The sequence below is a fragment of the Heptranchias perlo genome, chromosome 15 (assembly GCF_035084215.1).
Source record: "Heptranchias perlo isolate sHepPer1 chromosome 15, sHepPer1.hap1, whole genome shotgun sequence".
In the NCBI taxonomy this organism is placed as follows: domain Eukaryota; kingdom Metazoa; phylum Chordata; class Chondrichthyes; order Hexanchiformes; family Hexanchidae; genus Heptranchias; species Heptranchias perlo.
Window position 1 is genome coordinate 58,726,409 of NC_090339.1, and position 18,107 is coordinate 58,744,515.

The window sequence follows — 18,107 nt, forward strand, 5'->3', positions numbered from 1 at the left end:
TATGAGATCAAACAGGCTGAAGGGTCTTCATTATCCAAGCTCGCAGAGGCATCAGAAGAGTTCCACAATGGGAGGTAAATTTTAATTTTCAGTACAGAGCAAGATATTGATCAATGGACATATCAACTTAATGGGACATTCACCCAGTCACTGATTCATTCCATCTGCCTCCTAATGGAAGGACTGATGGTTTGCAGGACCAGTTTCAATTGGACTTGCTGCTTTATAGGCGATGACTGTTAACCAGTGGAGCCAGCTATTCATCACGTGGACCAACAGATATGAGCGCTTTGAGCAGAAGCAATAGTCAAGAGTTTATTTGCATGCAGTTAACCAAGTGACCCTTTGCGAGCAGGGACAATTAGTTTTTCACAAATAGGTGAAGTATGGCTGTTTCGGTTGTTTGAGGGATTGCCCTCATTCCTGCAACTGCCATACAATAGACATGTTCTCAATGAGTCTGCTGGGCCATTTGAATCGCCATTTATCAAGTAATGAAAACCTGCTGTTAGAGAAAGGTTATGACTTCAGTTTTTAAATTTACAGCTCAGATCACTACTGGGCACGCTTAGTACATGAACTTTTAATGCCATTTGCTTAATAGACATAATTGCATAATAGATACATTTTTCTTGCCATTTCTGTACTACTGCCAGTTGTGAATAGGAATGCAAAATGAAATTTAATAGTCAAAAGTATTTTTCTAATGTTTAGGAGTTTATAATTTCCCTCAAAATAAACATTCAAAGTAAACAGTGTTTTGACAGTGGGACAAATCTCAGGTCTTTGTGTAGCAGTCTGTAAAGGTTTAGCTAACGTGGGCACTTTATCTTTCAACTGCCATGACTTCATTGTTGGCAACGCGCAGAGAAAGCAAACCGAAGCCTTGACACAGCAAGCCAAACGTCATCACTTGTGTAAACACAAGTGGTAACACGGGAGGGACAGAGCCCAGTGTACTTCCTCATCAAAGGATCTTCTGGATTGAGCCAGAAAAAAAAACCTCGAAATCAGTGAAAAATGAGCCTGTGTTGCATGCTGAGAAATACAGCCCATCGTTAGCTGTTAGTCGTCAGCCATGGCTCAGTGGGTAGCACTCTCACCTCCGAATCAGGAGGTCATGGGTTCAAGCCCCGCTCCAAAGACTTGGCTGACAGTCCAGTGCAATACTGAGGGAGCGCTGCACTGTCGGAGGTGCCACCTTTCAGATAGGACATTAATCCAAGGCCCCGTCTGCCCTCACAAGCGGACATAAAATATCCCACGGCAGTATTTCGAAGAAGAGGAGGGGAGTTCTCACCAGTGTCCTGGCTAATATTTATCCCTCAAACAGGTGATCTGGTCATTATCATATTGGTGTTTGTGGGATCTTGCTGTGCGCAAATTGGCTGCCGCGTTTCCCTACATTACAGCAGTGCCTACACTTCAAGGGTACTTAATCGTCTGTAAAGCGCTTTGGGACAGCCTGAGGTCATGAAAGGCGATACATAAATGTGAGTCTTCCTTTTTTGTTGCAATACCACAGTGTGAAAACTGAGGCTTTATTCCTCAGCAACAAAAGTAACTATTTACTTGGTTCTGGCAAATGTCAAAAGTGCAGTAGATTTCAGTGAATTTTATTAGCACATATGGCTGTTGGCCAAATTAGATTTATAAAAATTTAATATCACATATGGCCTGATAATAATTTTTCTTCATTAATATGTGTATAATACTACACATATGGTTAGTGCTGAAAATCTGAAGCATCGGTTTTAATTCATCTCCAGCGGCAAGTCTGCCAAATGTTTTCAAACGTTTACTGCTAATGATATTTTGCCACGATTCCTTTCAGATTAACCTCCAATATTCATAGTGCGCCCACATATCGGCACATAAACTGAAGACAGGACCAGATGACGTGATGGATAATGTACAAGCACAGCACATTTTCTTCAGTCGGTTCAGGGATCATGCAGAAGACTTGACTATTCCAAAGCTCTCCTGGGTGACCTCCCATCCTCCATGGTCCGGGAACTCCAGTTCATCCAAAACTCTGCTGCCTGTATCCTATCCTGCACCAAGTCTCGCTCACCCATCACCCTTAACCTTGCTGACCTACGTTGGCTCCCAGTCCACACAACACCTCCAATTTAAAATTCTCATCCTCGTGTTTAAATCCCTTCATGGCCCTCGCCCCTCTCTATCTCTGTAACTCCACAACCTCGAAACGCCACAGACGCCACAACCTCGAAACCAAGATAGAGTCCATACTCTCAACCTGTACTCAGGACACAGCAGACCAGCTACGATATACCGCCAAACAGACGAGGCAACGGAACTACGCTGCCTACATGGAAACCAAGAGCAGGAAGCTTGAGAAACTCGGCATCACCACCAGCATCGACCAAGCTTCCCCTGGTACCACGGTTGCAACCACAGGGAAGTCTATCGTCAATTTGTCCGACCACACCCTTCAACCAGACGAAATCGAAGTTCTCAGCCGAGGGCTCAATTTCTGCCCCACTACCAAAATGGACCCCACTAGTCTCGCGGCGGACACAGAGGAATTCATCAGGAGAATGAGGCTCCGGGAATTCTACCACAAACCCCAAGATTTCAGCAGCGAATTTGGTGATTTGTATATTCTGAGACCTTGCAGGTAACACCTGTCTGTCTGCACACTGATTGCCTTGGCAACGGGCAGTTGAAAAAACTGTCTGTAATCACCGAGCATTGTTCTGTGAATTATAAATGCGATTTCATTTCGAGGATTTCATTTCGTTCACCTGAGGAAGGAGGAAGCCTCCGAAAGCTTGTGAATTTAAAATAAAATTGCTGGACTATAACTTGGTGTTGTAAAATTGTTTACAATTGTCAACCCCAGTCCATCACCGGCATCTCCACATCATCTGTAACTCCAGCCCTACAACTCCCCAAGAACTCCCCATTCCCTGCGACTCTAGCTTCTTGTGCATTCCGCCCCCCCCCCCCCACTTTGCTCTTCCATTGATGGTCATACCTTTAGCCATCTAGGCCCCACACCTAGAATTTCCTCCTTAAACCCTTCTGCCTCTCCACCTCCCTCTCTTCCTTTAAAACCCACCTCTCTGACCAAGCATTCGGTCATGCCTTGACATCTCCTTCTATAGCTCTGTGTCCATTTCTTTCTGATTACGTCTCTGTGAGGCACTGTGGGACATTTATCTACACTATAAGCGCTAAATAAATGCAAGTAGTTGTTGTTGGTGTAATTTCAAAAAATGAAATGAATGGCTATTTTGGAAGGTATACTGGCCGATGCTTGTGAATTGAAACTGAAGTATTTATGGGATGTAAAAATTTGGGGGCAATGAGGGAAAAAGTACAGAGATACAATGAAATTATGCCGTGGGCTTTGTGTATCAGTGCTTAACGTGTTCATCTGAAATTCCCCTCTCCACTATTTTAGTGGAGGTGCTAACCCATGTAAAATGATTTTAAATAAAGTCTATTTAAAATGGGTTAAGTGTTCGTAACCTAATATCCCATGGCAACATTTCAGAATGAATAAGTCGCGTCTCAAAATGTGTAGGAGAAAACTGAATACTAGATTCCTCCAATGATTACCATAATGCTCGATCTTATTTGCTTTTAATTTTTAAGACTATCATTTACCAAAGGTGTTGGTCTTTGCTAAATGCTTTTGTACCAGATACAGTGATATTCCATCAGTTGATTTGGTTATTGCTCTGGTGTTTAGGCATTTGACTTACTTGCTAGTTAAGTATATCAGGTACGACTGTGTTTCCACAAATGTCATTATCTGACTAGCAAGCATAGCATAGCAAGCTAGCAAGATTGCAGAGACCTCAAAGGAATGATCCCTGGCACAATATAATCCTACAGTCTACGATTGTAACACGTAGCTTCGCATCTTATGATAATAAATTACAACCATTAATGAAATATTTAATCATATTTAAGTAGTAATAAACACAAATGTTTGTATTACTTGAAGTGTGCAAGGTATTTGACTGTCTGAAATTAGAATTGTTCATTTTAATGCCTCTAATACTGAATTATATTTCTCTTTATTTAATTTTTATCCTCAGCACTTTTATATTTATATATTCTGCCCATATTTCACCCTTCCCCCAGCCACCATTAACCGTTCCTCAGCCAAGAGACTGATGCCAGATAACATCCTCTCTTTACCAAGAGCAAGGAGTGGGTGGGCATGAGGGGGGAGGGGTGCTGCCATTGAGTTCCCCTCTGACTTTCCCTTTCTCTCTCTGTGATAATAGCCTCCTTCCATTTAGTTCTGCAAGACATCATGGTTCAAATCCATGTCTCAGCACGTCACAGTACTGTGCGTGTTTAGTACAACAGAATAATCAATAATCCCATATTTTCCTATTTTCTTATTGCAAATTGTTTTAGATTCTCGCCTTTGTCTCTGTAGTACACACCATTCGCTGGGTAAAATGGCAGTCGGACTTGCTGTCCTCTCTCAGGACGACAGCATTCCTGATCCCACCCCTGCCCCTCCGCCAGCGCCCCTGTTGTTGCCTGTCGGCCAGCCAGGCCAGACTGCTGCAGCCCATGCTGAGATGGTGCAGTCTGAAGCCGGGCCCTCCAGGCCCAGAGCTGCTCGAGGTCGTCCTCCAAGGCCATCTGGACGTTCCTCCATCGAAAGCCAGCAGCCGCCCACTACCCATGCTCGAGCCACTGGGGAAGCGCCTCGTAGGAGCACTAGGATAGGTAAAGGCACACGGACAACAGGCACTGAGGGAATGCACAAGGGTGAATAGTTCTGTTATGTTTGCATATTTTAATTTATTAATCCATAAATGAGAGTTTGCTTTTGCATTTGGTGGTGGTTTTTATTCATGCAATGAGCTGAGAGGGACACCAATGTGTAATGTGATGGAAGGCGATTTGATTGTCTTGTGGGAGGGGAAAGGTGGGGAATGTAGGACTGTTGGTGAGTTGGGGGATGTAGTTCCAATTATTAATACCGGGCACAGATCAGACGAGCACGCACAGCCCTTGCAGACAAGGCGTGTGGTTCCTGCTGCACCCTTGCGTCCTCCTCCACCTCCTCTTCCGGCTCCACCCCTTCCTCCTGCTCCTCCTCAGCCTCTTCCTCCTCCTGCACCTCCGCCGCTTCCTCCTCCACCTCTGGCTCAGGATCTTCTGCAGTCATTGGTGGCAAAGGCTGGTCCCTCATGATGGCGAGGTTGTGCAGCATGCAGCAGACCACCACGAATCTGCCCACCCGCTCAGGGGAGTACTGCAGGGCTCCTCCAGACAGCCAAAGCGTTGTTTGAGGAGGCCTATGGTGTGCTCCACGATGTTGCGTGTGGCAGCATGGCTCTCATTATAGGCCTGCTGTGCACGTGTGCGTGGATTCCTGACCGGTGTCATGAGCCACGTCGTGAGGAGATAGCCCTTGTCGCCCACTAGCCAGCCTCTGACTTGCCGAGTTGGATGAAAGATAGCTGGCACGTTGGACTGCCGCATGACGAAGACGTAGTGACTGCTCCCAGGGTAGCGGGCATCGACCTCCAAGATACGATGCATGTGGTCGCACACCAGCTGTACGTTGAGGAAGTGGAAGCCCTTTCCGTTGACGAAGAGAGCCGAGTTGATGTGCGGGGCACGCAGGGCAGTATGTGTCCAGTCCATGGAATCCTGCACCATGGGGAAGCCAGCAATGCGGGCGAACCCCCGTGCTCGCTCGTTCTGATTGTCTCTGTCGAGAGGAAAGGTGATGAACCTGTTCCTCATGTGGTACAGTGCGTCTGTGACCTCCCTTATGCAGCAGTGCACTGCATACTGCGAGATGTTGCACATGTCGCCAGCAGAGGCCTGAAATGCTCCTGAGCCGTAGAAATTCAGCACCACGGTGACTTTCACAGTCACAGGCAATGCTGTCCTCGCCCTGCTCTGAGGCTGCAGTTGTGGCCGCACCAGGTGACAGATCTCGGTGACGGCTTCCTTGGTGAACCTCAGGCGTCGGATGCAATCCTCCTCGGTCATGTTGAGGTAAGAGAATTGATCCCTGAAGGCCCTCGTTGGGTAGGGCCTCCTGCTCAGTGCCCTGCGCCTCCTCGTCCTCCGTCTCCTCTGCTAGGCGTGGCCTCTCTGCATGCTCCCAGTCATGCTCAATGCCCAACGGGAGCCCTAGCAGACCGCCCATGGTTGCCAGGAATGTTGTTCCACCAGGGTTGTAGTTTCCCGACCCGTAAGGCAATACCTGCCAAAGCACTCTCAAAAGTAGTGTAGGAACTCTGAATAAGAATAGGGAGCTTCAAAAAACACTTCCTACTCCTCCAGCAGCCAGAAGCAATAATCCAGCAACTAACTCACAACACCTGCATGGCCCTTTAAATAGCGCCGGTAGGGGGGTCCTTCAGGCACTGTTAGAAAGGTTTAGATGGTCGGGAATAAGACTGTGCGTGGAGTTGAGCGTTAAGGTCCAAAATTGTGTGTATCACTTTAAATCAGCGTTGCAAACTGATTGCAGCCATTTTCTCCCTACTTTACATGCTTCCAGCGTTTGGGGTTAGTGCGCTAACACCTATACCAAGATGGCGTCTGGCGCCCGTCACGCAGGAAACGTGTGTGCGCATCCAAGACGCCATCATGAAATAAATGACCAGATAATGGGCGCTACACGGCTCAATTTAGCGCCCATTATCTGGTCATTTATTTCATTGCTGTTTGTGGGATCTTGCTGTGCGTAAATTGGCTGCCGCGTTTCCTACATTACAACAGTGGCTACACTTCAAAAGCAGTTCGTCGGCTGGAAAGCGCTTTGGGACGTGCGGAGGTAGTAAAAAGCACTACATGAATGTAAGTCCTTTCTTTCTCTCTCTCTCTCTCTCAGATCAGCGACTCACCAGCAGTCAATCACAAGTGTGAACCCTCAACCTTTAACACATATAACACCACAGAATTCCCAACTTGATCTGATTAAAATCTCCTATAAATATATTGGTCAGGAACAGTGAAAGCTTTAAGAATTGGTTTCCTCATTCTCTCTCGTTTATTGTTTAAAGTTGTGAACTGGAATTATTTCATTGGCACGCCATTATGTCACCTGCAACCAATCCGGAATAGCTCGGTCTGATAACTGAGACTCTGTGGAATCAATAGTCTCAAAAGGCAGAATGCATCTATTCTGTAACCTGGCAACCATGTACACGGTCTACATGTCATTATATTTTCAAAACTGAGCTCAAGATTAAAGTTTAATTGACCCAGGAGTAGACCCTGGATCTTGGGAATCAGCCAAACTTGATTGGGAAACGTTATTAACTATTTATGTACTTAATAAATCAGCAATGTTTGAATTATAACCTCATTAATGGAAGTTCCATTTCATGATAACAGGTCAGTCCCTCAGCTCTGCTGAACCCTGACTGCTTGGCTAATCTCTATATGGACAGGATTCTCTCTAACAATCTTCTACTGTATGAGCAATGGATGTTTACAGCATAGAATCAGGCCAGTCAGCCCATCGTGTCTGTGCCAGCCCTTTGTTAAAGCAATCCAAAACTATTCGCACTGCCCCACTCTCTCACCATAGCCCTGTACTTTTATATGCTTCACATATTTATCTAATTTTTCCTTAAAAGATGCCTTAATTACTCTCCGTGCCACAGCATTTCATCCCCTAACAGCCCTCTGCCTAAAGACATTTCTCTTAACTTGTCTCCTCACTCTCTTAGTGACAATTTTAAATTGCCGACCCCTCATCACTGACTCCCCAACCAGAGGAAATAGTCTTTTCCCTGCTCACTCTATCCAAACTCTTCATCGTTTTAAAAATCTTTGATAAATCTCCTCTTAGTCTTTTCTGCTTCGGTGGAAATAGCCCCAGTATCTCAAGTCCCTCCTCACAATGAAAGCTTCCCACTCTGGCATCATCCTATGTTGCACCGTATATGTATGGCTTTAATGTGCTTGCTACAATATGGCACCCAAAACCGCACATTAGTACTCTAACTGTTGCCTAAAAAATATTTTGTACACATTTATCTGGGTCTAAATTGGGCCGCATAGTGCCCGTTGTGTAGGTGCTATGCGGACTCCTAAGGACCCAAAATAGCGTCCGGAATGCGCACGCACATTTCTAGCGTGATTGCGCCGGATGCCATATTGGTAACGGCGTTCACACATGCGCAGATAATGAATGCCAGCAGCGTATAAAGTAGGGAGAATATGCGGTCGATCAGTGTGCAACGCTGATTTAAAGGGACAGATGCGATTTTGGAACTTAACGCTCCAGCCAAATCTCGCACAGCTGAACAGGTCTTAAACAGCATAGAAGACCCCCCACCAGTGCTATTTAAAGGGATCATGCAGAAGTTAAAGGGTAGTTGCTGGGTTATTGCTTCAGGCTGTTGATGCATTTGTACCTGTTTTTGGAGGTCTCCTATTGTTGAATACTAGGACTAGGGGATATAACCTAAAAATTAGAGCCAGGACTTGCAGGAGTGAAGTTAGAAAGGGCGTCTACACGCAAAGGGTGGTCGAAGTTTGGAACGCTCTTCTGCAAATGGCAGTTGATGCTAGCTTAATTGTTAACTTTAAATGTGAGATTGATGGATTTTTGTCAGCCAAAGGTATTAAGGGATATGGGGCTAAGGCAGGTATATGGAGCTAGGTCACAGATCAATCATGAGCTCAATGAATGGCGGAACAGACTCGAGGGGCTAAATGGCCTACTCCTGTTCCTATCTTCCTTTAATAAAGTTTCAATACTCTACAGGGAGTGGGCTGCCTGACCAATATTTATCCCTCAACCAACATCACAAAAAACAGACCCCAGCATCTGCTACATTTGACCCCTAGTGACCCCACCTCAGTATTCTTGGATGTAATGTTTCCCTGACTAACCTGTTTGAACACTCCTTGGATTGCTGTGATTATCTGTCTGCCGAGGTGCGATAAAGGGCAGTTAGAAAGATTATCTGTAATCACCAGGCATTGTTCTCTGACTATATATGCTGTGCCTTTATGCAACTCATCCTCACTTCACCTGACGAAGGAGCAAAGCTCTGAAAGCTTGTGATTTCAAATAAAGCTGTTGGACTATAACCTGGTGTTGTGCGACTCCGTACATTTGCCCATTCCAATAAACTGTCTATGTCTTCCTAAAGTCTCCTACTGTCCTCCTCGCTGTTTGCCAATCCTCCTATTTTTGCGGTTCAGCCAGTTTCAAGACTGTGTTCCCTTTGCCCAAGTTCAAATCATCTGCTTATACCGAGAACAAAAGTGGACCTGAACTGACCCCTGGAGTACATCACTTCCAACACCCATTTAACCCTACTCTTTGTTTCCTGTCCAACAACCAACCTTTTATCTTTGCTGCTGCGCTTGCTTTAATCCAGATGCTTACAGACAATAAAAATACATGAATCTTCAAGGATAAGCTCAGTGCAATTCCAATTTATTTCGTCACACTCATGAGCCGAGGTTGAGCTACATAACATTTTGGTCTATCAAAGCAAGATACAGACAAAGTGTGGTGGGGGGGGGGGGGGTAATTTTGGCTTTGTGTTGTATGATGGTTTTCATACGACACACGTGAAATGGTCAAATATATTGAAGCCAATGGAAATAAAAACCGGGAGAGATGTAAAACAGGCTGCCGACTCAGTATCACTCGTTTTATACACTATCTCACAAAGTCAAAATGACCTCCTGGGAAACTACACGAGAGGATTTTTTAAAATGTGAATATATTGACATGAATTCAACCTTTTGCGATATGCAAGCGTGAGGCGCAGAATCACAACTGCAAAGTTGAGATTGTCTTTTGCACTCAGGATGTCACACTCCAGATAAAATAAAACACCAACCAACTGAGAAATCTTAAAAAAAATATGTACACAAAAAGAGAAGTGAAACCAGTCATTTCTGGTCATTTTTGCTGACCTTGAGATAAGCTGGGATGCAGCCAAGAAGATGTCAATCTGAAGAAACTTCCAAAAAACAACAATAATTTGCCTTTAATTGACCTCGGGAACTATTTCCACTGTTTACCTCAGAGAGTATCCGAACCCATTAAAATGACCAGCCAGTTTAACACTGTAACGGTCCAACAGTGCTAACTATTGACTACTCTGCAGCAACAACGAGGGAGACCAACACGGGATGGCTCAGCCTGAAAAGGTGGTGGGAGCAGATTCAATAATAACTTTCAAAAGGGAATTGGGTAAATATTTGAAGAGAAAAAATTTAAGGGGCTATAGGGAAAGAGCAGGGGAATGGGACTAATTTGATCGCACTTTCAAAGAGCCGGCACAGGCATAATGGGCTGAATGACCTCCTTCTGTTCCGTATGATTCTATGATATTAATATCTAAAATATGAATTCCCCTCGTGAAGCCCCTCCCACCACTTACTAATACCGAGCGCCAACTTAGATCTGTTTAAATATATTTGGGAACGTCCTGTTGTCCAATTCACGTGTACAGTGAGAAGGCTAACTTCAGTGCTAGGGCAGTTAGTTTCTAGTTCATTAATCTGCCAAAATACACTTTGTCATTATTATTAGAGGATTGTAGGTGAAGAAGACTCTATGGTCATTTTATCTCATCCTTCTAGAGTGCCAATGCTTCTCACTGTGGCATCTAGTGTCACAAAACGAGTGTAGGTGAGTGTTGGGCTACCACCAGTTTAATTTCTAATAAGATTATTAGAGCAATTTACTCTATACTTAAAGCCTTGTCACATTAACACTGAGACACTGACACATCCTATACTTGTGTGTTTACTTATCGGGGCCCTGAAGATTATTATTTTTATATTTGTTACAGCTCATTTAAAAAGAACAACAGAATCGCTTTCAGATTTGCTGCAGTCAGTGAATAAATATGCTGAAACAGTGTTACTTGGAACAAAGCACAAATTGTATTGAATCGAATTGGATAATTTATGACCACCATAAAACATTTGCCCTCTAGGTAGTAATGGGTGGATTGCAATGTCATGCTTGTGTAATCACTTACCTGAATGGCTTAAGAACATAAATATCACCCCCACTGCCCCCCACCTCTAACATAACAAATATTTCAGCGCTCGTTTATTGATCACAAATAGAAAACACAGCGACATTAAAAAGAAGTTTGTTAAAAATAAACTTACTTCACAGCAATTGGTCGAATCTTTGTTTTCTCGGCCTGTAAGTACAAATAAAAGCATTAGCTGAGGAAAAATAAGTACAAATAAGCATTTGTTGAGACTGCTTTAGTAATTTAGTGCTTCAGTACTTAGCAGTCTCCAGCAGCCTAGCATGCTCCCAAGCACAGGATAATCAGAAGAAGCATGACATTTAACTTCTTCTAAATATCATTGTTAAGCCAACTGAACATCCCAGTGACTGCTGCGCTTTTCTCATTGCAAGCACTGCATTTATTATAAATGGGCCGAATTAGCTTTCATTCTACTGTGTTACGAGTTCCAATCAGAGTAATGTATTCAAAATTCAAATCTGCTGTGCGATATAATTGCAAAATGCTGAAACGGAAATTAGATCAACCCAACAGGAGGAGTGCAGTGTTTCTTAGCGGGAGGACATTTGTTGGAATTTACAGAAACAATAATCCTTATTGTATTAATATGGAATTATCAGGCAGAGTTTGTGTGGGGTCCTTCCAGAAAGCTCAATTCATTAAAATAAACCTTGCTTGCTGCTTAATGTTTACTGCTCAGCTCTTGACGGCAGTAGTTACTTTGTGCAGTAATTAGCCAGTGATAAACCTGACCATTTAGAGCTGCTCTCCTATTATCTCATGCACCACGACAGTCGTTCGACAAGTAGTATTTGGGACAAGAATGACCGAAAGGAATTAAAACGTCTTATAGACAGAAAAGCAGAAATTACCCAATCAAAGTTCTGGTAATCGCCTCGGACTCTGTAATTGGTGTGGCATGTCATTCAAGCTGAGGCATTGTTTTATGTGGTGCTTTGTGGTGATCTTGTTAGTGGAAGATTGGAACAACAGTTAGCAGTCTTTTAATCAAAGATGCACCAGTTTACACTGTTTGTACAGTGTATACATTCTGCTTCAGAGCACACCTGGCAGTGTCATCCCTAACTCTCCCTAACTGGGGCTAGCTGGAATTGTGGGTTAGGAACATAGGAACAGGAAGAGGCCATTCAGCCTCTCGAGCCTGTTCCGCCATTCAATTGGATCCAGGACTGCCGGTTAGACTTGGTTATTCTGAACGCAGCACCCCCAGCACTGGCTGCGTTCAGGGCGGCCCAATTTCGGGAAGGGGTCCCAAAACAGGCGTTAGGCACACTATTTGTATATGCAAAAGGCCTAATGCCTGTTTCAGGCGCGGGCCCTGGACGCCTATACTTCAGCCTTTAGCAATCTGGCGGGCAACGGTGTGGAATGTGCGCGTGCATGGTGATCTTATAGAAGTCTATAAAATAATGAGGGGCATAGATAAGGTAGATAGTCAAAATCTTTTCCCAAAGGTAGGGGAGTCTATAATGAGGGGACATAGATTTAAGGTGAGAGGGGAGAGATACAAAAGGGTCCAGAGCGGCAATTTTTTCACTCAAAGGGTGGTGAGTGTCTGGAACGAGCTGCCAGAGGCAGTAGTAGAGGCGGGTACAATTTTGTCTTTCAAAAAGCATTTGGACAGTTACATGGGTAAGATGGGTATAGAGGGATATGGGCCAAGTGCAGGCAATTGGGACTAGCTTAGTGGTATAAACTGGGCGACATGGACATGTTGGGCCGAAGGGCCTATATCCATGTTGTAACTTCTATGATTCTATGATTCTATGCCGCCCGCCATATTGGACACTTAGGTGCCCGTTTTACGTTCCAGTGAAACAGGCGGTGGCATCAACGAATTTCTGGGCCCAACGTGTTTTTATGTTGCATGAGATCAGCAGTGTTGCCATGGGCTCCTGAAATGTGGGCCTGGCCCAGGTGGCAGTGGGTCAACTGTAAAACCACTGAGACGTAGCGAATCCTGTTATCCGGGCTGAGCAGACCCGTACTTCAGGAATCTGTTGTCAGGAGCGCAGTGCGCAAGTGTTTCAAAAGGATCTGACTGAGTGCTTTGTGCATACAGGTGTGTGACAACACAGAGAGATGAATACTATTGGCTAGCAATTATTTCAGCTGTAATATTGTGAATCGTAATTTCCTGTCTTATATTTTGGTGTCAGCCGTGGCTCAGTGGGTAGCACTCTTGCCTTTCGGGTCAGAAGGTTGCGAGTTCAAATCCCACTCCAGTGACTTCAATACATAATCCGGGCTGACACTCCCAGTGCAGTGCTGAGGCAGCGTTGCACTGTTAGAGATGACGTATTTCGGATGAGATGTTAAACTGAGATGAGACGGACATAAAAGATCCCATGGCACTATTTTGAAGAAGAGCAGGGGAGTTCTCCCCGGTGTCATGGGGCCAATATTTATCCCTCAACCAACATCACTAAAAAAAAACAGATGATCAGGTCATTATCTCATTGCTGTCTGTGGGAGCTTGCTGTGTGCAAATTGGCTGCCACGTTTCCTACATTACAACAGTGATTACACTTCAAAAGTACTTCATTGGCTGTAAAGCGCTTTGGGACGTCCTGAGGTCATGAAAGGTGCCAAATAAATGCAAGTTCTTTCTTTTATTTTAAGTTGAACTTTTTGGGACCTAGGTTTCAAAATGGCTGCAGCAGTGTAAGTAATATTTGGTGCTTTCCTTCTGCGCTTTTATTTTGGATCAGTTGATTATTTTCAGATGCTTCGTTAATAATGGCACAAGGGATTTATCACAGCTCCAAACTGCCAGTGAAGAAGAGGCATTCTGGCATAAAAAAAACTCATTAATGTATTTCTGGGAGGTTGATGGGGGGGAATGAGTATTGCTACAAATAAATGTTTTTGTTACACCTGCTGAAAGCAACTGTAAATAGGCAGTCATTAAAAATATATATCATTCAAATTAAATCTGTCAGAATAAAATGCAGATGCAGTCCTCTCTCAGGAGCAGCTGCCCTTACCCCAGTTATGATGATGCACCAAATTATTTCCTAGTGGTGTTTTACTATTTGCCCTTTTGGTGCAATGTATTTGGAGCAAGAACTGTACATTAGAACCGAGCATGAGAAAGTATTTGTAATGCAGGTGGTTTATTTTATAAACCCGTGTACATTCAAAGTTAACGCCAACACAAAAACAAATTAAGAAAGGACCTCCATTTACATCAGCGCCTTCTGCGACCTCAGGACATCCCAGAGTGCTTCACAGCCAATGAGTTACTTTTTGAAGTGCAGTCGCAGTTGTTACGTAGGCAAATTAGTGGCATAATTAACTCACCGTACTGTTGTCGTGACTTTTTGCAAAGTGGAGCTCTGAGTGTGCAATTTTTAAATGGCAGTAATTAAGCCTGGTTGCTACTGGCAAACTTTTACCAATTTCGCAAAAAAATCCAGCAATTTGTGGCCAGGATGAGGTACGCGTGAGTTCTGATTCTCCACAAATTGTTGGATGATTTGCCGGTAGCCTCGCAAACAAAAAAATGAGCATCTCCCCGTAAGCCTCCCCAGTGACGTTCATTGCGTGTCATGAAATTGCTGGATTTGCGCCATTAATACGAATGAATCTCGCCACAGCCATTTCGGGCTGGTAATTCGTGTCATAAGGACCCTGTTAATGATGTGATTTATGGTCCTGATATGCCACTCAACCTTGGAGAGCCAGAAAGGGAACAGTTGAAATTGTGGAGTCTCACTCCCGCAGGTAGTAATTTGTTTCTAGAGGTTTTTTTAAATTTTTAAATGTTATTTATCTAAGTTTGCCGATGACACAAAGATTGGTGGCATTGTAAGCAGTGTAGATGAAAACATAAGATTACAAAGGGATATTGATAGATTAGGTGAATGGGCAAAACTGTGGCAAATGGAATTCAATGTAGACAAATGTGCGGTCAACCACTTTGGATCAAAAAAGGATAGAACAGGGTACTTTCTAAATGGTAAAAAGTTAAAAACAGTGCATGTCCAAAGGGACTTAAGGCTCAGGTACATAGATCATTGAAGTGTCATGAACAGGTGCAGAAAATAATCAAGAAGGCTAATGGAATGCTGGCCTTTATATCTAGAGGACTGGAGTACAAGGGGGCAGAAGTTATGCTGCAGCTGTACAAAACCCTGGTTAGACCACACCTGGAGTACTGTGAGCAGTTCTGGGCACCGCACCTTCGGAAGGACATATTGGCCTTGGAAGGAGTGCAGCGTAGGTTTACTAGAATGATACCCGGACTTCGAGGGTTAAGTTACGAGGAGAGATTACACAAATTGGGGTTGTATTCTCTGGAGTTTAGAAGGTTAAGGGGTGATCTGATCAAAGTTTACAAGATATTAAGGGGAACAGATGGGGTGGATAGAGATAAACTATTTCCCCTGGTTGGGGATTCTAGGAGTAGGGGGCACAGTCTAAAAATTAGAGCCAGATCTTTCAGGAGTGAAATTAGAAAACATTTCTACACACAAAGGATGGTAGAAGTTTGGAACTCTCTTCTGCAAATGGCAATTGATACCAGCTCAATTGCTAAATTTAAATCTGAGATAGATAGCTTTTTGGCAACCAAAGGTATTAAGGGATATGGGCCAAAGGCAGGTATATGGAGTTAGATCACAGATCAGCCATGATCTTATCAAATGGCGGAGCAGGCACGAGGGGCTGAATGGCCTACTCCTGTTCCTATGTTCCTTTTTGTCTCGATTTTATCTCTCTTTTAATCCACTCTCCTCCTTTCCTCCTCTCTCTGTATCTAATTTGACTCTGGTTTGGTTCTCTCCCTATTTCCTTCTCCATCATTCGCTCTGTTTCTTTCTCTACCCTTTTAAGTTTCATTGGTTAAGGAGATAGACCATTGGACCGGACATTCACCAAGGTCCCAGGTGCCTCTTCCCCTCACTGAGCTATTATCAGCTCGCACTTCCAGCAATTTGTGGCGTGAATATTGTGCGATCTGAAGGATGAGGTAAAAAGTCCAATTAATGCCTCGCTTCAGCAATTTCTGGGCCAATAATGCAAGACACCTAATACTGTTCCAGTTGCTTTTTTCACTCAGAAATAAATAAGAAAATACTGAAAGATCATTTACTGTAGGTCTGAAATCCGAGCTGTGAAATCGTAGCTCGATGTAAACAGACAAAGTCTTGGGTTGTTTTAGGATTTGCTTTAGGAAAGCCCCAAAAATCCCACACATCGCACATTTGCTCCTGTGATACTTTTAACGTGGCCCTGCTTTGAAGGCACACCAAACACGGGTGAGTGATCACTTTACTGCGATATCATCACTCAAGGACCGGGGCAACGTTTCGAAATTAATGACTGAGTTCCATCTATTTTTAAGCGTCAAAGTGTTGAAGTCATGTAAAAGTGACTGAGCGGTTAGATGTGGTTTTACGTAGATCGTATTAAAAAAAGTCAAGAGGTAGCCAAATGTTAGCAGTTACTTCCCCTCACACTTTGTAATGACGAAACACACAAATTGTCCAAATGACTAAATCTCCTAGTGCCTTCTCTGCTATGCAACCTGTGCTGCCTCAGATATGGACCGTGGTTCCAGTTTATTGCAGAACTCATTGATCTGTGTACAGTCCATTTATCATTCATGAAAGAACTCAGTGATCTTCACAGTATATTATATGAAACAACTCATATCATCTGTCAACTGCAGTCTTATTTCTGTTTTCAACTCCATAGGGATTTTGTCTTTTTGATCCTTCTTGAATTAAAATGTTGCTAAGCAACACAGCCGGGAGGCATGCTGGCTCAGTGCCTCTAAAAATGTAGTCTATCAAATCATTTTAACAGCCTGAAATCCTTACTGCAATTCAGAAAGCACTGTTTATTTCATGAAACTGCCATGCTGCTAGATAGGTTTTAGACAGTAGTTTACCTAAGTGCAATTAACCTGTCACATTTAAGATTTTTAGAAGACTAATATCAAGGGACTACATTCTGCAAATGAAGTTCAAGGTTGCTTAACCATCTCCTTTATTCAATCTTCACTCAGTTTGTACTGTAATGATTATCTTATGATCACTAAATCTAACCCATCAGATAAAAAAAAAGCCTCCCAATCATCTTCACCATTATCCTGCAGCCCAAGTCAAATCTTCAATCAAGGCATATCCAAGAAGATCACATTTAATGCATGTCGAAATTTTTTTTGTGCTTTTTTGGTTTTTACGCGAGCAATGAAATCTCTATCCGCTAAGTCTTCACAGGATCTAAAGTCACGTTGTCGGAATCCGTCCCATTGGGTGTTTTTTTTTTTCCGAACCCGTGATGATGAACCATGAAAAATAATGGAAAAGTCAATCAAAGTCTCCTTTGTACCTAGCGTTACCCCAGAGCCATGTAAAGAGTACACAGCTTTGATAAGTTAACCTTTCATTTCCATTTATATTCATGTGATTGTTGAAGAGTAGCTATTGTATCTTTACAAGGATAAAAAAAGAGGTAACTGGAAATGCAGGAGAAACAGCAGGGAGGTAATACCTTGAAATATTGAAGGATATCGAGAGCGGGCAGCAAGTGAAAAGCAGCAACAAATTACACCACAAGGAAAGTATTCTACATTTCACAGCCTCAATCGCATGCCTGAAACGTAGATATCCAGTCTGTTTCCATGTAGACCCAGCAGACTATTCCAGCACTACCACCAAAGGTAAAATAGAGATGGATGGTTAATTGCAGGCAAATGTTTTTCACTGGTAACCATCACTGCCAATCTGGCATTGTGCCATGATTTTACTTTGTTGTTTTCTTTCTATTTTTAAGATTGACAAATTTTGTTGCTGTGTGGGTCAGAGCCAAATAAATACCAAATGAAAAATAAAGTCGGCCTGCATTCTAAGGCAGTTTAATTTATCAGAAACTGGCTTGTTTTTAAAGGTTCCCATCAACTAACTCCCCCTGGACACTGTTGCATTTCATACTTGTGCAACCATTCGATGAAAGTGTAAGTTTAATGTTCTTATTTCGTTTGCCTTTTTTTTTGTGGTCAGAGGAGATGCCACTTGCTGCAATCACTTCCTTGGCTGAACATTTCGATAAGAACTCTTCCTCGTCTTGTGTAGAAGCCAAAGACTATAT

At 43.4% G+C, this 18,107-nt stretch overlaps 1 protein-coding gene and 1 long non-coding RNA gene across 6 annotated transcripts in view; one reads left to right on the top strand and one right to left on the bottom strand.

The window, feature by feature from the left end:
* Positions 1-18,107, bottom strand: part of aff2 (AF4/FMR2 family, member 2) — a 384,792-nt gene that overhangs the window by 100,143 nt on the left and 266,542 nt on the right. For all 5 annotated transcript variants that reach the window (XM_067997310.1, XM_067997309.1, XM_067997311.1 and 2 more), the window contains one exon: positions 11,122-11,156. In XM_067997310.1, the coding sequence (XP_067853411.1) occupies positions 11,122-11,156 (35 nt within the window). The remainder of the gene's footprint in view (positions 1-11,121; positions 11,157-18,107) is intronic.
* On the top strand, positions 976-3,972 carry LOC137333142 (uncharacterized). Its single transcript, XR_010965805.1, has 2 exons — positions 976-1,493; positions 1,835-3,972. It is a non-coding gene; the product is annotated as an uncharacterized lncRNA (long non-coding RNA).